The sequence below is a fragment of the Quercus robur genome, chromosome 1 (assembly GCF_932294415.1).
Source record: "Quercus robur chromosome 1, dhQueRobu3.1, whole genome shotgun sequence".
In the NCBI taxonomy this organism is placed as follows: domain Eukaryota; kingdom Viridiplantae; phylum Streptophyta; class Magnoliopsida; order Fagales; family Fagaceae; genus Quercus; species Quercus robur.
This window is the reverse complement of record NC_065534.1, coordinates 38,737,354-38,758,087: the sequence shown is the minus strand read 5'-3', so window position 1 is coordinate 38,758,087 and position 20,734 is coordinate 38,737,354. Positions and strand designations below refer to the sequence as shown.

The 20,734-nt window shown below is 36.9% G+C and overlaps 2 protein-coding genes across 3 annotated transcripts; one reads left to right on the top strand and one right to left on the bottom strand.

Annotated features, from left to right (window-relative positions):
- The first annotated feature begins 8,566 nt into the window (after positions 1-8,566).
- LOC126689287 (inactive receptor-like serine/threonine-protein kinase At2g40270) lies at positions 8,567-13,977 on the top strand. The gene is made up of 10 exons (XM_050384435.1): positions 8,567-8,722; positions 8,899-9,106; positions 9,240-9,378; positions 10,128-10,199; positions 10,278-10,421; positions 10,509-10,649; positions 11,414-12,015; positions 12,427-12,617; positions 12,698-12,830; positions 13,160-13,977. The coding sequence occupies exons 2-10, from the start codon at positions 8,995-8,997 to the stop codon at positions 13,756-13,758; spliced, it is 2,133 nt and encodes a 710-aa protein (XP_050240392.1). The 5' UTR covers positions 8,567-8,722; positions 8,899-8,994; the 3' UTR covers positions 13,759-13,977.
- Positions 13,978-14,811: 834 nt separating this feature from the next.
- Positions 14,812-20,517, bottom strand: LOC126689273 (ethylene-overproduction protein 1). 2 transcript variants are annotated; one of them, XM_050384417.1, is made up of 4 exons: positions 18,102-20,514; positions 17,348-17,639; positions 16,950-17,259; positions 14,812-15,592 (listed from the first exon to the last, which is right to left on the bottom strand). In XM_050384417.1, exons 1-4 carry the CDS (start codon positions 20,048-20,050, stop codon positions 15,381-15,383), a joined length of 2,763 nt encoding a protein of 920 aa, XP_050240374.1. In that variant the 5' UTR covers positions 20,051-20,514; the 3' UTR covers positions 14,812-15,380. The 2 variants fall into 2 exon arrangements, with proteins under 2 accessions (XP_050240374.1, XP_050240383.1); XM_050384426.1 differs by having other exon boundaries at positions 15,429-15,608; positions 18,102-20,517.
- Between the last annotated feature and the right edge of the window lie 217 nt (positions 20,518-20,734).

The window sequence follows — 20,734 nt, the reverse complement described above, 5'->3', positions numbered from 1 at the left end:
CTGATCACACCATGGAAGCTTCTGGTTAGCGGTGTGCGTCAAAGGGAGAATCACCAGCCCCTATGGAGGATGAGATTCTTGTTGAGCACGATGGAAAGGGGGTTCAACTCTTGAAGGGTGAATCGGCTCGCCAACATGGTAAGAATCGTGGTCTAATTTCTACAACTCAGCGACCACGCCATAGGGAAGGAAGCGAAATTGGTGTCCTTGGCTTTGGGGAGGGGGAAGATCAGGCTATTGCTGGTGAGGATGGGATGGAGCTTGAAGAGGGTAACGGAGTTTTTAATAGCTCCTATTAAGTGCCCTGTTTCTCCCCTTTTCTTATTTAATCATGAATATTGTGGTGTGGAATTGTAGAGGCGCTCTGAAGCCCAACTTTCAGAGTCATGTTAGGGAGCTAGTTAGGTGTCATAATCCTGATGTCTTGGTGGTCATGGAAACCCGTATTGGGGGTGATAGAGCTAAGGATATTTTTGATCGTCTTCCTTTTGATAGTGCGATTCATACGGAGACAATGGGTTTTGCTGGGGGTATTTGGCTCATGTGGAATGCTGACAGAGTGGAGGTTGTTAAACTTGCCAAAACAGAACAGGAGATATATGTTGAAGTAAAGGTACTCCTCTCTAACTTGCCTTAGATTTTTACTGCTGTTTATGCTAGTCCTAGATATGATGAAAGACAAGTTTTGTGGGAAAACCTCTCGAAGGTTGCTGACCTTCATAATAAACCTTGGATCATTGTCGAGGATTTTAACGAACCTCTTGCGGAGGAAGATAAGTTTAGGGGTAGACCCGTTAGCATTAACAGATCTCTGCTTTTCAAAGAATGCCTTGATAAGTGTAATATGGTGGATATGGGTTTTAATGGTCCAAAATATACTTGGACAAATAGAAGGGAGATTCATAGCCTTATTCAAGAGAGAATAGACAGATTCTTCATGAATCCCAGTTGGTGTCTGTTATACCCAGATGCAAAAGTGTCCCACTTAACGAGATGCCACTCGGATCATTGTCTCGTGTTAATGGAAACCAATCCCAGAAGGCCTATGCAGCTGAATAGGCCTTTTAAATTCCAATCCTTTTGGCTATCTGATCCTTCATTTCCTAGTGTTGTGAAGCAGGCTTGGGGTCAACAAAGGGATCTTAGGGAAGCAATTGATTTATTTTCCAATCAAGCTAATTTGTGGAACAAGAATCACTTTGGGAATATCTTTCATAAAAAGAAGAGAATTATGGCTCGGTTGGATGGGGTTCAAAGGGCTATGGCCCTTCAGCCTTTCTCTTCTTTAGTAACTTTGGAAAATCATTTGCTGAAGGAGCTACACCTGGTGTTAGAGCAAGAAAAAGATCTTTGGGCCCTTAAGTCCAGAATTAACTGGATGATTTTGGGATATAGAAACACATCATTTTTTCATGTTTCAACGCTTGCTTGTAGGAAAAGGAATCTTATTACTGCTATCAAGAATGAGGTGGGAGATTGGTTGACTGAGGAAAGGGAAGTTGCAAGTCACATCAGAGAAGGGTTCATGAAGCTTTATACAACATCCCAAGAGGCAGCAACTTGGGAAATAGATCACAATTTGAGTTGGCAAGCCAAGCTCTCAAATGAAGAGAAGGTCAACTTAAGCCACATGGTAATGGATGAGGAAATTAAAACAGCTCTTTGGTCTTTAAAAGCTTTTAAAGCTCCAGGACCTGATGGTTTTCATGTTGGATTCTTCTAAAGGTTCTGGCTTGTTGTGGGGGGGCCGGTCAGAGATGAGGTGCAGGCTGTTTTTAGGGATAGGAAAATTCCGGATTATCTAAACAAAACTAATATTGTTCTCATTCCAAAAATCCAAGGGCCAAAAACTCTTGGAAATTACCGGCCCATAAGTCTTTGCAACACAGTGTATAAGATAGTTACTAAGATCATTGTTGGCAGAATTCGACCCTTCTTGGATCAGCTCATTTCCCCTTGTCAGGCAGCCTTTGTTCCAGGACGAAGGGGGGTGGATAATGCAATCATTGTCTAGGAGATAATTCATACTATGGGGAAAACTAGGGGAAATATTGGTTATATGGCTCTGAAGATTGACCTAGAGAAGGCTTATGATAAGCTTGAATGGAGTTTCATTAAGGGTATGTTGAGTAGGTTCAATTTCCCTGATAACCTCATTGATCTCATTTTGAGTTGTGTATCATCAGTGTCGACCTCGCTGTTGTTGAATGGGGGGAGTCTTGAATCTTTCCAGCCTTCAAGAGGCATTAGGCAGGGAGATCCTTTATCCCCTTATTTATTTATCATGTGCATGGATTTTTTGGGTCAGCTCATTCAAGAAAAATGTGATGCCAAAGTTTGGTGCCCGATTAAAGCCTCAAGGAGTGGCCCAGCTTAATCCCATCTTTTCTTTGCTGATGATTTAGTGCTCTTTGCTAAAGCCAATGTTGACAACTGTGTTGCTATCAGGGAGGTTCTTGATAAGTTTTGCAATATCTCCGGCCAAATAGTGAGTGAAGCCAAATTTAGGGTCTATTTCTCCCCGAATGTGGACTAAGATAACAAGGAGGCTTTTAGTGACATCCTTGGCTTCCATCAGACGGAGTGTTTGGGGAAGTACTTGGGGTTTCCCATTAAACACCGAGGAGGCAATAATCAGGATTTTGGCTTTGTGGTGGATAGAGTGAAAAGTAAGTTAGCGGGTTGGAAAGCTAACCTATTATCCATGGCAGGGAGGGCGGTGTTGATTCAAGCATCCTCCTCAGCAATTTCGGCTTATGTTATGCAAAGTAATTTGCTGCCTAATAAGGTTTTGGAGGGTATAGACAGGGTTAACAGAAACTTCTTGTGGGGATCAGCTGAGAATAAGAGGAAATTGCATTGGGTGGGGTGGAAGAAGGTTACTAGGCCTAAAGAGGAAGGGGGGTTGGGGCTCCAAACAGCAAAAGGAAGGAATAGAGCTCTCCTAGCTAAGTTGAACTGGAGATTTCATAATGAGGATAAGGCTCCTTGGGCGAAGGTGCTAAGGCTGAAATATTGTAATCATCAGAGGCTGAACTCGAGAAATGTGGATAAACTCCCTAACTCTAGAACTTGGAAAGGGGTGTTGAAAGGAGAAGAAACCTTCAGGAAAGGAACCAAATGGCTGCCGGGGTTCAAAAGCAAGATGGATTTTTGGTATGATAACTGGTCAAATTTTGGCCCGTTGAGAAGCATCATTCATGGCCCGTTGTCTCAGGAATCCTCTAACCTGAAAATCAAGGATGTGGCAGATTATACAGGTAGTTGGAATTGGCCTATAATTCAAATGGACCTTCCGGATGAGGTTATTAGAGAGCTTAAAGCCACTCGTATTCCCTTGTCTGCTAGAGTGGAAGATAGGCTGGTTTGGAAGTATTCTCCTAAAGGTGCTTTTGACCTTAAAAGTGCTTACTTATTAGCTACTGAGTCTGTGCAGGATATCCCCTTTAAAGGAAGCTGGATTTGGAAGCTGAAAGTCCTGCCTAGAATTCAAGTTTTTGTGTGGAAATGCATGCATCACAGCATTGGAGTCAGACAATGTCTAAGGGAAAGAGGAATGCAAATGGAAGCCAATTGCCCCTAGTGTCATAGAGAAGACGAGACTATTCTTCATGCGCTGCGGGATTGTCCTTTAAGTAAAAGTATCTGGTACCAGCTTGGGAGGTGGACAAATGACTCTTTGTTCTTTACCCAAAATCAGCATGATTGGCTGAACACCAATGCTACCTTGGGTCAGTACCATGTATCAGGTCAGCTGCCTTGGCACCTTGTGTTTCTCTTTGGAATTTGGTTTCTTTGGAAAGGTAGGAACAATCTCATTTTCAAAAATATAGACCAAAATCCCAACTTAGCTAAGGTAATAGTAGACTGTGCTTTGGAGTACCATTTTTGTGCTAACAATTCCTTAGCTACCAAAAGATTGGTCCTAAAGAATATCAGATGGGAAAAACCAAGGAATGGCTGGTTAACTTTGAATACAGATGGATCAGTTGCAAGTAATTCTGGAATAGTTGGAGGAGGCGGATTAATCAGGGATGCCAATGGTGATTGGGTCACGGGCTTTGCTAGGAGGATTGGGACAACTTCAAGTTTCATGGCTGAACTATGGGCCCTTCGTGATGGGCTTCAACTTTGTTTACATCTTCACACTCAAAGCCGTGAGTAGTGAGCTGGATTCTAAATCCATTGTTGAGGTCTTCAACTCACAAACCCATGCTAATACCTTTATATCTTCCTTGATAGAAGACTGCAAACGCATGATTTCTAAGATTCCCCAGACACGGACTAGACATATTTTTAGAGAAGCTAATAGATGTGTAGATTTTTTAGCTAAATTAGGCACCTCCTGTGAGGATGATTTCATTGTTTTTTCTAGTCCACCTGTGGACTTACTTTGTGTTTTGGAGGCTGATGCCAGTGGGTAGTTTGTAAGCAGGCTCTATCCTGATGTGTTCTTTGCTGTTTAGTTGTTAATTCAATTCCATTTTACCAAAAAAAAAAAAAAATGTATATGCCCTCTATGTTTTACTAGGTATATACCTTAGTCATAGCCCTTTTTTATATCTTGAATCAAGGCATATCAATTATTCTTGGTTTAAATATAATCAATCACTTCTATCGGACAACTATTGTGTGTGTATATAATATATACCCTATATTGGGTTCTTGTAATACATAATTCAAAATATTAAAAATGTGACCACTAAAGGTTTTTTGTTGTGGACATAGTATATCAAGTCGAACCATGTAAATCTTTGCTTTTGCTTTCTCCTTCTTTCTAAATCTTTTATTTTCTTCTATTTATTTTTAACATAGTATGAGGGTCACTTTTTGATCTTCAATAGGGTTCAATTAGCCCATCTCCAACCATCAATTAGCCCATCTCCGACATCTTCAAGGATGTCAATACCGTACCGGAGGCTGTACCGGTTTGGCCACTAGTACGATATATTTCGGATACCGGTCAATACCGGTGTACCGTTTCGGGTTTACCGCTATTTTTTATATTTATAAATAAATAAATAAATATATATATGTATGTATGTATGTGTCTGTGTATATATATATTATAATAAATATAAAAGTTTATCATAAAACATTTCCTTAATTCAGAACTAATTATTTATGGTTTTAGACTTTAGTATCAATTAAAAGGGAAAAAAAAAAAAATAGAAAGCTTAAAAGTTACCATTGCATACTAAGAAAAAAAATAATACTAATAAATTAATACAAATAAGTTACCATTCTGTTCTAACAAAAATTCAAAAATTACAAAACTTAAAAAAAAAAAAAAACTTTTTTCTGTACCGGCCGGTATTGCCCGAAATTGGCCGGTACGGCCGGTATTTTTTCTGGTACGAAATAGGGGGGTCAAGCGTACCGGATTGCTGGCCGGTACGGTATATTCCGGCCGTACCGGCCGGTACGGTACGGAATTGATAAATAAAAGAAAATAAAAGAAAATGTTTTCTTATTTTCAGGTGTTTCTTTTTTATTTAAAATATGGTCAAACTTATAAAATATTTTTGTTAATCGTAAAATATTTTATAAAAAGTTGTAAAATGTTTTACCTTTTAAAATTTGGTAAAACATTTTACAAAAACACACAGTGTCTTCCCCTCTCTCCATTTAGCGGCTAGGTCAACGGTCAAGTGGTATAGTAGTTGAAGTCACTGCTTCATTGACTGGTGCCAGTTGCCGCTTCGGCGACTGGTGTAGGCAGTCATCAAAGACACCATTTTGGCCACAAGTGCCGGAAATCTAGTCACCGAAGACACCACTTTGCTGATGGTTTGGTCATTGGACCTCCGGCACCGTGGCTCCGGTGGTTGAGCCACTGATTTTGGTGGTTTACTTGAAAATTTTTACTTGTCATACCAAATACCTGAAACTATTTTATTGGAAATTTTTTACATGTAAAATATTTTCACCCTAAAAAAAGAATCAAGGCCCAGCATTAATTACTTGTTTTTCAAGACCCTGCTATAAGTTCTTTTCATCATGTTATGATCGTGAATTCATACATGTTAAGTTGTATTTTATTGAAATTGAGATTTAGACCCTGGAATTTCTTAGATCTTCAAAAAGAGAACTTTATAAGTTTTAATACAGTACAAAGAAATGATATAGCATAAGTAACAATCTATTGTATAATTTCTTTTTTTTTAATTATCTCTTGCGAGAAAATGACCCCACAAATCTCATACAATTTGTTCGATATATAATCTAATGATTGATTTTTGAAAAATTAAATTGATTTTTGGAAAAAGAAGAAAAGAAGAACATATTGAATCAAACAAGCATGAAACGTATGCTTGTGTATTCCATAGATCAAATCGGATATCTAATTATTGGAATAATTGTTGGAGACTCAAATGATGGATATGCTGAAAACAAATGGAGCCTTAATAGAAATGAATGAGAATCTTTCGTGAGAAGATACCAATTATTTATTAATGAGCTTCTCTTTGAAACCAATAGACAGCTTCTTCGCCAGTGGAGTCAAAATGCACAATTAGAGTCATTGTAACTTGCAAAACATGTTAGCATTCAGTGTCATAATCACCAGGGAAAGAACAACTAACAAGTTCATTAATTTATTTATTTTTAAACACAGTTAAGATATTAAAAAAAAAGAAGAAGAAGATACCTTGGCCATATATATTTACAGAAGATATGTTACATACATTATCCCATCTTCACTCTTTTACCTTTTAATTAAAGGATTATGCCCATCTCTCCAACCTTGCTACTTATCTTCCACGCCATAACTCTCTCTCTCATCCAACAATCCCATTTCATGAACTATCATTATATACATGAGGCTGAGGGCACCCCCTTTTCACTTGTTTACTATACTTCATCTTCAATCAAACATGTAGTTTAATATATATGGGTCCACATGGCATACATCCAAGTCGGTGGAGTATGATATTATTGTTTTCATTTTCATTATGTTTATGCATTGGAGGACCCATTTTCACGCACTAGACAAAACCGAAATCGGTTCAAAATATTATTGTCTACTTTTTTTTTTAGTTTGGTTGTCTACTTTTTTTTTGTTGTTGATAAGTTGTCTACTTTAATGTACATAAAATATTGTTGTTAATCATTGTATGGTAGGTTTCAATAAAATATAACAACTAAGATCCAGTGTATTTTAATGAGGTTATTTTGTGCAGGTCAGAATTCAACTAATTCTATTTATTAAAAAAAAAAATTCTAGGTTTGTAATCCTCCATTTTTATTATTATTTCTTTTTTGGGGAGAATGGATCCTCCAATTAAGTGAGAGGATGTGGACCAATTCAATATAAAGCTACTGCGTGGGATTATAAAAGAATTTTTCCATTTGCAAGGTTAAGATTATAGTTACCGCTTTTATTAGATCAGGAATTGGCCCATGTATGAGTCTACTGCATCATGTATGGTCAAAAAAAGTGTATAAAAAAACATCTGGAATAGTATTGTAGAATATAATATCATGCTTTGACTCCTAAACTATTGATTTACGATTTGTAATAATACCATTAAAATTCTACTTGCAAAGAGGCCAAATCAAACTATGATGACAAGAAAGAACAAACAAAGTTTTACATCTCGCTACCTAGCCAAAGATTACAAAACACAATTCATACATCATTCTCTGAAAAAAAGGGATGCATAGCGCCAAATACTTAATGAGCCGTAACACCTTAATTACTTTATGATTTATGAATAGATAAAAGGTAACATAATCAATAAGGAAATAATTCATGAATCTGATGTCATTAATTTGAATCAGTCATTCACTCTCCTATTGAGGAGAAATTATTAAGCTCATCAGGAAGACTGTTGATGTGATCCTCCCAACCAATGAGATAAAACCATTTATGCAAATGTGTGAATGAATTTCCTAATCAGCACAAGGAATAAAAAATAAAAATTACCAAGTGATGTCACATTGGTATAAATAAGAGCATTTTATTGGTTAGGAGATAAAAAAGGACCGCATCTGTAGTCCTCCTAGTAAAACTAATAATTTCTCCCTCTTGAGGCCAAATTTATGAAATCAAAAGTTATCATCAATGTACAACTTTGAGTAAATGCAAGATCATAGGGTTCATGCATTTGCTTTTATTTTTGATAAATAGATATTGAGGGTGGGGAGATGAGATTCAAACCACTAATATCAAGCAGCTGTAAATGAGTTATTACTATTGGACTCTCACTAAAACCTCACATGATTCATGCATCGATGAATTATAATTTAGATTCACAAAAATGTTTCCAACAAAAAAAGTGGAAAATACAAGGAAAATGTACTGGAAAGAAAAAAAGAAGAAGAGAGAGTATTAGATAAGAAGAGTATTATCCAACAACCAAAAAAAAAGAAGAATTCAGATTTTCAGACCCATAAATAGTCAAAATACAAGGAAAATGTAATAAATCAGAAAAAAAAAAAAAAAAAAGAAAAGATGAGAGTTAAGAAAAGTAGTAATGAGCACGTGAATAGCATGTGGCATTGATAGGACAGCGCTATAAATATATGAAGAAAGAATCACCAGCTTGCTTACAAGTCTCAGCTAGCCCCAAACAAAAAACAAAAGCCAAATCCAACGTTGTTACTAATTCGCCGCGGCAAAACCGAATCGTTTCACTTTTTGACAAGCCGCTTTTTTGGAATCTATCTCAGTTAATTTCCCCGATATCCCGCTCTCCGTGTTCCTCTCTCCGATATTTCGGTAAGTTTTCGGACATTTAATGCTAATAACCAAAACAAGTAAAACAATTAAAAAATAAAGATAAAAAAATCACCGATTAGTACGCGCTTTCTTCCTTGCTCGTCTATTGTCTAATATAGTAGCTTGCGGAGACTTTCTTTCCCTCTATAATTTTTATTTGCATTTTATTTCTGTAGTGTAAATATTGGTTTTGACGACTAGAAGAGAGAAAGGAGGATTATTGTGTTTCAGTTTTCAGAGACTTTTTTTTTTTTGAGTTCGGTCGTCTTGGGATGGATGAACGGAGGAGATGTAAAGGGTTGAAGATCCGCATGGCAATGTTCATTGTAGTGCTAGTACTGTTTATTCAGAATCTGAGTCTATGTTCGTCTCTGAACACCGAAGGTACATATATATATATTTTTAGTATAAACCATTGAGTTCTGCATGTCCGTACAGTTCGGAAGCTGATAAGTTTTTCTTTAAAGAAACAGGAAAAGCTTTATGACATGGTGTATATATGTGTGTTTGGACGCAGGTTTGGCGTTGTTAAGGTTCAAGGAGAGCGTGGTGAGAGACCCTTTTGGGGCTTTATTGGATTGGAATGACAACGAGGTAGTTGTTGATCCGTGTTCTTGGTTCGGAGTCGAGTGTTCGGACGGAAATGTAGTCATCTTGTGAGTGAAACTCAAATCGTTTTTATGCAAAAAATCTATTTTACTTGTTGAGTATAAATGTGTTTCTGCTTCTGGGTCTTTGAGTTTTGGTCCAAAGAGCAAGGAAGTAACGCTGTTTTAAAACTAAAACCAAAAATTTATGCTAAATGAAATTTGACTATCAACGTGTTTTAGCTAAGAGTTTGTTGCCCGTACTCGATTCATGGGGCTAAAGATGCATAGGAATTTCATTCATATAAATCTTTTTTCATTGTTAATCGTTTCCATACAGGCGATAATCATATATGGAATTGTCTTACGATGTTTAACTCGAAGTAATGTGATCTTGTAAACACAAATATGTCTCATACTCTCATTCTTTCAGTACCAACGAGTTTGTACTTAATCTGACTTCCTTTGCTTAAATAAAAGATACATATCTGGGGAATTTTGTTCCTTGAATCAAGTCAATTATAGGATCTTACTTAAGATCCAAATTTTAATTTGCAAGAATAGGAGCTTTCACAAAAGAAACAAAGACATTATTGCTTGACACCACGTTCTTACAAATAATTGAAGTGATATTAAAGCTGTATGTGCCGGTCTTGATGGAACACTTATTTTGCGGCTCTTTTAATTGTTTGCTTTGTCCTTATTTTTGTTGTTGTGCTTCTTATCCTACTGATTGAGCAATTCCTGCTTCTTGTAATATTTGAAAATTTTAATGTGCTCTAATTTGTAACCCTCAAGTCAAATTTGTCAATGTGCAGGAATTTGAAGGATCTTTGTCTTGGAGGAACCGTGGCACCTGAAATTGGGAAGCTAGCTTACATAAAATCTATGTAAGAATGTATTTAGCCTGGAAACTCACATTGGTCTAAGTAATTATATCACTAATTACTTGTGCTTAATTTCTACAGCATTTTACGCAACAATTCTTTTTCTGGAAATATCCCAAAAGAGATCGGGGATTTGAAGAACCTGGAGGTTTTGGACTTGGGATACAATAACTTTAGTGGATCATTTCCATCTGATTTCAGCAATAATCTTTCCCTGATTACACTGTAATATGAACCTTTCACATTGTCATTTTCATCAGTCCCTTCTTTTAATGAGCTTCTACTAAGTCCATCTTGTGATTTTTTATGCAGTTTACTTGACAATAACGACTTCCTTGGTAACTTGTCTCCTGAACTCTACGAGCTTAAGACATTTTCTGAATTTCAGATGAATGATAACCAGCTAACTGGTACTCCTTTGAAGGCGTCTTATAATTGCAGATCTTTGACATGGTACGCAAATTCATTTATCTAATCCTACTAGTAAATCTACAACAATAATACTTTAAATCTGTGATTTTGGAATAATAGGGGCAGGACTTGGGGTTGAGGTTCTATCAAGCTGCTAGTAATAACAGTCTCCACGAAAAGTAGAAACAAGTTTGGCAATACTATCTTGATAAGGCGTTAAGAAATAATTTTTAGTGAAACTTGCCTTAGTACATAAGCCTCTGGTGAAAGAAAATTTTACACATTGTTGCTACCTTAGCACAGTTTAGTCATGTTAAATATGGATAAATATATCTGGAATTTTTGGATGGTGTGAATTACACGCACACAGCAACCTTGGTTGTACTAAGAAGATTGAGGATTTTTATTTTATGTTAATTTTTAAATACTGAATGACCCTGTAAATATCATTACCAAAACATGTAGGGTGATAACGGAGAATCTTGATTGTACTTGTACATGATTAGATTCAATAATATAATCTTTATGAATAATTGTTATTCTGGAAATTAAAGAATATTAAAGAAAGCTTTAGCCACAATGTTTTGATAGAAGGTCAGGAGTTTTCTTATATGAGCTTTATGGCGGATCATCACTCTTGGTTTACTGCAATGGTTCTGTTCTAATCCATAGTTCAAAGAAAGTTTTGGTCTCTGGCTTTGAAAATTTTTTACATTTGAAAGTTATTTATTATAACATTTTTATTAAATGAACTATCATATTATTGCTTATATAAACTCCATGCTTACAACTTTTTGTGATGTTAGGAATGCTGCCAAATTTGGAAATGAAGCTTACCGAAGGCAGCTACTGCAGATGCATGCCTCAAATCCATCCCAAAGGAATGAATTCAAGGAGAGGCGTTCATTGTCACCATCACCTTCTCCCTCTTCCTTACTGCCCCATTATCTGTCTCCGTCATCATCACTATCACCGTTTTCACCATTTTTGGCACCATCAGGTTCACCATTGTCGTCATCACCATCATCAAATTCCCCATCTAAATCCATGTCTCCAGTATATTCCCCATCACAATCTCCCTCCAATATCTTTCTGACTCCTTCACCATCACCTATTCTAGCTCCAACTCCAGCTTCAACAATTTCAGAAAATCCACCTGTAGTATCTGTTCCAAACGAATCTCTCTGGAATCTAAATCCTTCACCTGTTTCAACTCCAAACCAGGAAATCAGCAAGAATTCCAAGAGAAAGCATCATCTAGTTCTAATTTGGGTTGGAATTGTAGGGAGTTGCTCATTCATTTTGATTTCAGCGATTAGCATTGTTTTCTTCAGAAGCAGTAAGGTTGTTACTGTGAAACCTTGGGCAACAGGGTTAAGTGGGCAGCTGCAGAAAGCATTTGTAACAGGTCATTCTTCTTCTCATGAGAACAAAGTTCTATGTTTTATACACTTCAGCAATGGGACAAATATACAAAAGCAAGACTAAATACTTAGCAAACATGCACACATCCACTATTTCACCGTAGGAGCATTCTCAGCTATAAATTGACTAGCATTGGGACAAGAGTCCAAGGAAACGCACTTATTGTTGTTTCCTATATGTAACTATTGACTAAAAGGTTATGATTATCTTCTTAAGTCAAACTTTTTATGTAACTCCTTGATTAAGAACAAAGAAAATAGTTTTCAACCTAATTGCACGCATAGCAGATATACTAAACTTCATCTTATGATCCTTCTAATCTGATGCAATTATAAATTTTTCTATATTTCCAAACTATGGGTTCATACACTGATACTTGACAGTTTGAATTCAGGTGTACCAAAGCTCCATCGACCAGAACTTGAAGCAGCTTGTGAAGATTTCAGTAATATAATTGGTTCTTTCTCAGATGGAATTGTGTATAAGGGGACTCTTTCAAGTGGGGTGGAAATAGCTGTAACATCAAGTGCAGTGACATCTCCTGAAGGCTGGTCAAAAAGGTTGGAAGCCCAGTTCAGGAAGAAGGTATAGAAGAATCAAATTTTACCAAACATTAGGCATTCGATCTGAATAGTTTCTAAAGGCCATTTATATTTATTTTTCAGATAGAAATATTATCAAAAGTGAACCACAAAAATTTTGTGAACCTCATCGGGTTTTGTGAAGAAGAGAAGCCATTTACAAGAATGATGGTGTTTGAGTATGCTCCAAATGGAACACTGTTTGAGCATTTACACAGTGAGTACCTTAACTCTTCCCTCCATATCCAAGGAAAAAGCAAATTATTGAAAATATCAATTCATACATTTAACATTTTCCTAATTGATTAACTGGCTAAACGTAGAGCTTCACTTGTTCTCTCCATTGCATTAGGAGCATGAACTCATGCTGTACATGCAAGCTGAGGGAAATGGTTTAAGAGGCCAAATACAATACATTATATTGTGGCAAATGCATGGATCATAGAATATAATTTGTTATGATACATAAAGACAAATGTTGGAGTAATTAAAGCTGGAAGAACCATTTTATGGTTTTGACCATATTAAATTTTGGATGTATTGCAGTAAAAGAAGCAGAGCACTTGGACTGGGCAATGAGACTACGAATAGCTATGGGCATGGCATACTGTCTGGAGTATATGCACCAGTTGACTCCACCTATAACACACAAAACCCTGGAATCCTCTTCTATATACTTGACTGAAGACTATGCTGCCAAAATATCAGATTTCAGTTTTTGGAATGATACATCTATAGCAAAGAAGGAAGCAACTGTCATGGACCTTTTGGAAATCCCATCAGTGGAACCAGAAAGAAATGTTTACAGCTTCGGGGCAATTTTGTTTGAAATGATAACAGGAAGGATTCCAGACTCCGTAGATAATGGCTGTCTTGGAGACTGGGCAGCAGAGTATCTAAAAGGAGAAAAACCTTTAAGAGAAATGGTGGATCCAACTCTAAAATCTTTTCGAGTGGATGAGCTTGAGAAATTGTCTGAAGTGATAAAAGATTGTTTACAACCTAATCCAAAGCAAAAAACAACAATGAAAGAGATCACAGCTAAGTTGAAAGAGATCACAGCAATGGAGCCTGATGAAGCAACACCAAAATTATCTCCACTTTGGTGGGCAGAGATTGAAATAATGTCCACAGATTCAAGTTGAGAGCTGAAATTGAGGCTTGAGTCTAAATATTTAAAATTTTTTATCTAATCTTGTTCCCTGATTTTTTTTGGTTTTAGTTGCGCTGGCTTGCAACGTAGATAATGCTTGTGTATGATGTAAGGCAGAGGAAGATGTTTGTACATGATTTATTGTAAAATTTCACCATAAGAAAATTATAGAATTAACTTCAAAATCAATAAATGTTGATATTTTCCAGAATTAGCCAGTTGAAATTTATGGTTGGCTATCTCACTCTAGTCAATGACCGGTTTTATATTCAACCCTGCAACAACCCCACACTTCTCCCATACTTTTTTCCATAAATTCTGGAAGCCAAGAGGCATTGGTAGTTCCAAAATTGTCCTGAAATTAGATTAGGGACAATCTATTCCATTGCAGATGTTGTGTAGGAGAAAACTCAAAGACACATATATTGACAGACTTTGTATTGTATCTCGTCACGCTAGATGAGCTAAAAAAAACCAAGTTTTGGGGTTAGGTTATTTTTGTTGGGTATATACGTGTGTGGGAATTCCACAAAGAAGTTAAGGATTTTTTTTTTTTTTTTTTTTTTTTTTGAAATTAAACAACAAGAAAGAAGATAAGGAATTAATATAACATAATAGATCCAAAATCCGTAGACTCAAACTTTTGGGTTAAATAATATCCCTATATGTCATATTAAAAGAACTCATTTGAAGTGTCCCTTTTGCAATTGGAGCGAGGCAGGTGGGGCATTAACACATGGAAAACATAAATGACATATGAGAGAGCCCATGGATGGAGCATGGTGAAGAGAAAAATGGGAGCTAGTAGAACTTGTTTGTGGCTTAGAAAGAGTAGGGGAGGTCTCAAATCCACATAGAGGCAATTACTCATAAGCAAAAAAGAGGTCGTTGGGTATACACACGTAAGTGGAAGTCCCACACGAACAAAAAGTAAAGAAGTTGAAGAATTAATATAATATAATTGGATCCAAATCCATAAGCTTAAATGTTTGGGTTAAATGATGTTCATATATGTTATATTAAGGCATCATTTGTAGTCTTCGCATGACATGAAAAAACAATCACTTATATTTGAAAGAAAAAGAAAAAAAATTATGACAAATAAGACACAGATGTTTCTATAATCTTGTTTATGTACAAGAATTGTAAAGTGAAATTCCTACTTCCATCAAGAGACAATTTGGGATGCATATAGTGTAATTGAATTACAAAAACTTCCACTAGCATTAAACCTCCAATGCTCATCCCATGCCCTATTTGATAATATGGACATATCTTTTTGAATCATTTTTACATGATCAAATTTCACCAGAGTGGTCTATGTGGCCTCTTGTAGAATCCCCATGATGGATTCCTTGTTCTTCTCTTTCCTTATTATCAGTTCCAAAATTCTATATATACATACCACTCCCTTGCTCATTTTTCCTCATGACAAATTCCATATCATTGCAATGGTCAGTTTGCAGCTGGATGCTCATCAAGAGCATGATTTCCAGTGAATAATTGGGATATATGGAAAGTTACCATGATTTTTACCCCACAGCTGACAAAGTCAGCCACATATTGACTTCATTTGGAACATAAGGTGCCTTGCTTAAGTTTTTGATTAACAGCTCAATCCCGTGCTCGATTATACAAATCAAGTGTTTCCTTGTGGTCAGGGTCCAAGCAGAGTGCTGCCTGACAATCTTGGAGAGCAGAGGTGAGGTTCCCCATTGACTCGTAAAATGCTGCTCGAAGATGAAGCATTTGTAAGTCAGGCTTGAAAGAGATGGCCTTTGTAAGCTCTTCTACGGCTTCAGTTTCTTTTTGGTCATCCATCAGAACTGGTGATATGTGATTCTGTATGTTAGTATATAAGTTTTGATTTTCCAGGTGATGAAAATGTTTACACACCCCATTCAGAGCAATCAAAAAAAGAATAAAATTCTTAAGTGAAAGCTATGAAACTAGATTGATGATAAATGAGACTCTTCCTCAAAAGCTTACTTTACCCAAATGCACTTTGCAGAGATTGCAGGAATTTTTATTCTTATTTTTTTAGGTCTTGCTACCACCACACTAAAGGTCCCTTGCTACACACCCCAGTCTTGTTATTTGTTTTCTTTCTTTCTTTCTTTCTTTTTCTTCCTATCAGATTTGAAGTAAAGTAAATATGACTGCTTCATATTATGTCCTGAAATTAAACAGAAGGATGTGATCCCCCTTCTCGAAGAAAGACAGCTAGGCTACTGAATAGCTTCCATGACATATGGTACTCACTAGTACTCAAGAGTCAAGATACAAAAATATAAAGATTTCCACTTACTTCCGTTGGAAAAATTATTTTAGAAACTTTTGAAGTAACTATGGAAGCAAATAGTCAGAACTAAGAAGTGCTCATAGTAATATGTATAGCTTTGTTTATGACAGTGAAGCAGAATCCAGGAGTAGTAGAAGCCTGAATACCTCAAACTAGTTAACTTTAGATAATTAGAGCTTTTACAAAGTTCAAAAATTATCACTTATATTTATTGCTAGTCTTTTATTCAACAAAGTTGCACATGGTGGTTGATGGAAAAAATACAAAATAAGGTTCAATGCATCTAGTAGCTTAGCTCTAAGATTTTTTTTTTTTTTTGGTGGGGGGGGGGGGGGGGGGGGGGTGTGGTGGTGTGGTGGTGGAAGGGTTTGGGGGATAAGTCACCTTCTTTCAATTGACTAAGTTGCTGACAGTGTGATATTATCACAAAAATTTGAAGATTTATGACCAAGAAATTATGGACCGTCAAAACAATACTCAGTTCCTCCAGTTAAAGTCAAAAAGTAGTATCTCTTGTTTCATTGCCGATATCCACAGCTTAATTGACTAATATTTTGGAGATAACCAACTGCCTAAAGATTGAACATAAAATCAAAGCTTGTGCTTTTTGATCCCTCCAGGTCCAATAAGTAAAGGACTGAATTTTTTATTTATTTTAATTGCTGATATATAATGATATTGAGACTAATTATTTAGGAGGCACCAAATCAAAACACCAAAGGGCTTAAATTTCATACCTAGTGTAAATCAGTTTTATGTTAAGAGTATAATGCATGGAGCAAGTGATCTAATGGAAGAAATAGATTTTATCATTGGCAATGACTCCTGAACAAACTTAAATTGCAGAGACTGAAAATTACCGAAGGGTAAAAATTAATTACCTGCTGCCCTGTATCTGTATGGATATGTCCTCAGTGGATCCAATTGCGTTGCTGTATCAAGATCAAATTTTGCCATTTCTTGGTCACAATATTCTGACCGTTTCTCATATGCTGATGCATTATTTTGTGCTTTCTCTATTAGCTTGGTCATCTCATCGTATGCAGCTTGCCGTTGATTTTTTTGATGATAAACACGTGCCAACCCTTGATGGGCTCTTGTATGCTTGATGTCAAGGGCATTCATGTAGCAATCTGCTGCCAGATCCAGCTTACCACAATCCACATAAATACTCCCTAGATTATTTAAAGCCTGCAAAATATCCAAATACATGATCAAAAGAGTACATTCAGGCACACATGGAGAAAATGGTAAGGATCACAATACAGATAATACTCACTTGCCCCTTCCGAAGACCATCTGAAGGACATTTAAGAGCTTCCTTCAGAATTTGGACTACATAACTTGAAGATTCAGGATCCAGACTTTTATCTGCCAATATGAATGCTTTAAGGAAAAAAGCTTCAAATGACCTCTGAAGTAAAATGGACTTCTCTGCCCTAGAGAGAGCTTCTTCACGGTGACCAGTGTCATACAAAATCCATCCTTCATATACTAGAATTTCATGCTCAGAGATAGAATGATTTCTAGCCAATCGCAAACTGCGCATTGCAGCCTTTTGACAATTTAGCCTATTAGATCAATGAATATTAGAATTATTCATGGGAATCAATATAGTTAGTTTAGAGCTGATAACAGCCACACAGCAGCATTTATTGTTTTACACACAGAAGAAATATTCCTCTATGTTCTAGATATTGTATAAAGATATAAAACATTAAGAATTTATCAAATCTGTGGGAATAGAAGTAATGAAAACAAGCTGATAATTTGAATCCCCAATCATAGGAAAATGAGAATGCACATGCAGCAATCTATATAATTTGATATGAGGTTATGATTCCATGTGCTGCTGACAGATAAGAATTTATTCTTTGTGCGAAAAGAATGTGATTTCTACCCATAAATTTAAAGTGGAATTTGTAATAATCCAGTCAAAATTATATATTTGAAAAGAACATCATGGTGATTTACTACTTACAATTGAAGAAGAATAAGATAGACAACTCTAAATCAAATTACAAAAAACTAACCGCAAAAGAAGCAGAGATTGCCGAAACCGGAGGAGACTCTTTCCCGGGTCATTTGCCAGCATCTGATGTATGATAGCCAGAGAGCCAACATCATCTATACAAGACCATCGCTGATAGAGTTGCATCCAGCAATCAGCTTGATTCCATTGCTGAACCCGATGGCTGAGGAGCCCAATCAAGTAATCCCCAGTGACCTTCCCATGAAACATCATGTAATTGGGTTCTAAAGTTAAAAGTACTCGAATATCTCTAAGAGCACTTTCATAATCCTCAACTACAAGGAAGAACCAAGCCCGCAATTCAAGGCAATCAGGTGAAAGCTTAAACCCTATAATTTTGTCAATCTCCAAAATGGCTTCCCTAATCTGCTTCTCCTCCACCTTTGCTACAGCTCTGTATTTATATGGAAACAAAAGAGTAGGATCCAATTCAGTTGCAGTTTTCAAGTCCAAGATCTTCTCCCTCCCAACGTTATAAAAAGACCGCTCCTGGTACATCCACCCAACTGGTTTATTTTCAGAGATGATAGAGCTCATCATCTTGTAGGCCGAATACTGTTGTCCTTGCTTGTGTTTTGCTCTTGCTACACCAGCCGTAGAATAAACATGACCTGCTACAGCAGCTGCCTCAAAACAATGCTGAGCATCCTTATACTCTTTTCTCTCAAGCAACACACAACCTAATTGATGTGATACAAGCGCCTTCTGCCACCTCTCTGTTGCACATTCTCTCAATCTCTCCAGTAATATCACTGTTATATTAGATACCATGCTTTCCTCCATTGCAACCTGGCTTAGGAAATAATACAGCAAGAACGAAGCATGCCCCACCCTGGCCAATCTCTCCCTAGCCTCAGAGCCACAAAAAAATTTCATCACCTTCCAATTATAAAGTGAACTCGGGAGCTCTCTTAGCATTACCTGCAAGCAAGATGCCACAACAAGATTCGCTGTCTCTTCCAAACCAAACTCAATAAGAACCAATGCATCCTCCAAATTACCAACCAGTGAAGCTAAATGGGCATCACAAGCAGACTTCATCTCCTCGCAACAGAACCTATTTGCAAAAGAAAGTAGCTCCAAAACAATCTCAGGACTGAAAAAGTCCAACCTTCTAGTTCTACTATACACTTCCGCAGCTCTCATTCCCTTTACAGATATCCCAATTTGTGAGAAATCAATTCTATCCATTTTTGACTCCAAGAAACTACCAAATAGCATAACATTAAGTACTCTTGACAATGCTGCAATTCTATACCGGACACATTTAATTTCCTCATTACCAATACAAAATGAAACATCACTATCCTCATTCAAACCCAAACACTCATTCCCTATAAACATTGACGTGTCAATAACCTCAGAGTGGTCCTTCAGACATTGGCAATTATCATGAATTGAATTAAAAGCATACCCAGATACTAAAGCAGCCTTAGGACAATCAAGAATGTGACCACTACAATCCATAGCTGATACACCAACAAGCTCATCCTCCCTCCTCTCAATCCTCAACCATGCTGAAAGCACAACCTTTGAGTGCACATCACCAGCGTTTTGACGCGCAGCACGGAGACACTGCCGGAGCAGCTTGGGATCACCAAGGCTGCGCAACAGTGAGTACTGCTCAATGCATAGCATTGACTTATCATTGGATTGGGCAGAGCAAGTTTGAAGGCGGCGATAAAGGTCAGCTAAAGTCCCTACAAAGTCAACGGGTTTGAGGTGGGGGTCTATGAAGGGTTCAAGAAGGTCAGTTGTAGGGAGTCCATAAGGAAGATGAGTTGACTCAGATACTGAGACCCAGTTGGAAGGTTTGGACTTTGAAAAGGATTTGATTTTATGGTTGATAAATTTTCCTCTGCTACTTTTACCACCAGTGGTAGTGTCTGAGGGACTAAGAGCATGAACTTGGGTGCTCTTGAATCTCTCTACTAGCTTAAGACCATGCATTTCTTATTGAAGATAAATCTATATAACAGTCTATAACTCAGAAAATGAGATTCACTTGGTTATCCAAAAAAATAAGCAAAGATTCAAGCAGCCTTCATATAGAATAATTATTGTCAAGTTTGATATATACCCAAATGAAAATAAAACTAAAAGACTAGTCAGGATGTGAATGAAAAGTTGTTGTTTACCTCTGGCCTGCAAGTTGCAACCACTGGCAAAAGAGAGAGGTGGTGTGGTGATGCAGGCTATGTGTTTAGTTTCTTGAGAAAAGAATGAAAAAAAATTATTTGTGTCTTTCACTGTGCGCTCTCTCTACAGGCCTAAAACTGATGCTAGTTTTAGGCCTATAGACATCTCATTTCTGTTCTTTCTTTCTTCCTTTGTTTATTTATTCATTTTTTTTTTTTGTTGATGGGACACTTTGTTTCATGCAGTGGATTCTTAAGCAATCTCTCTGTCTCTGTCTGTCTCTCGTCGAGTGTGCGTGTGGGATATAGAGATGAAAAAAATTATATATTAATAATTTTTTAACCACTGCCCTTTTTGGTTACCGGAAACTCACATAGTTGATTAGGTGGCCCACTCCAAAGAACAACGAGGAAGATGGAGTTCAGTACACACTAACCACTCCCATTTCGCCACGTGGCATAAAGAAGGAAAGGAAAGGAAAGGACCCACTTAAAA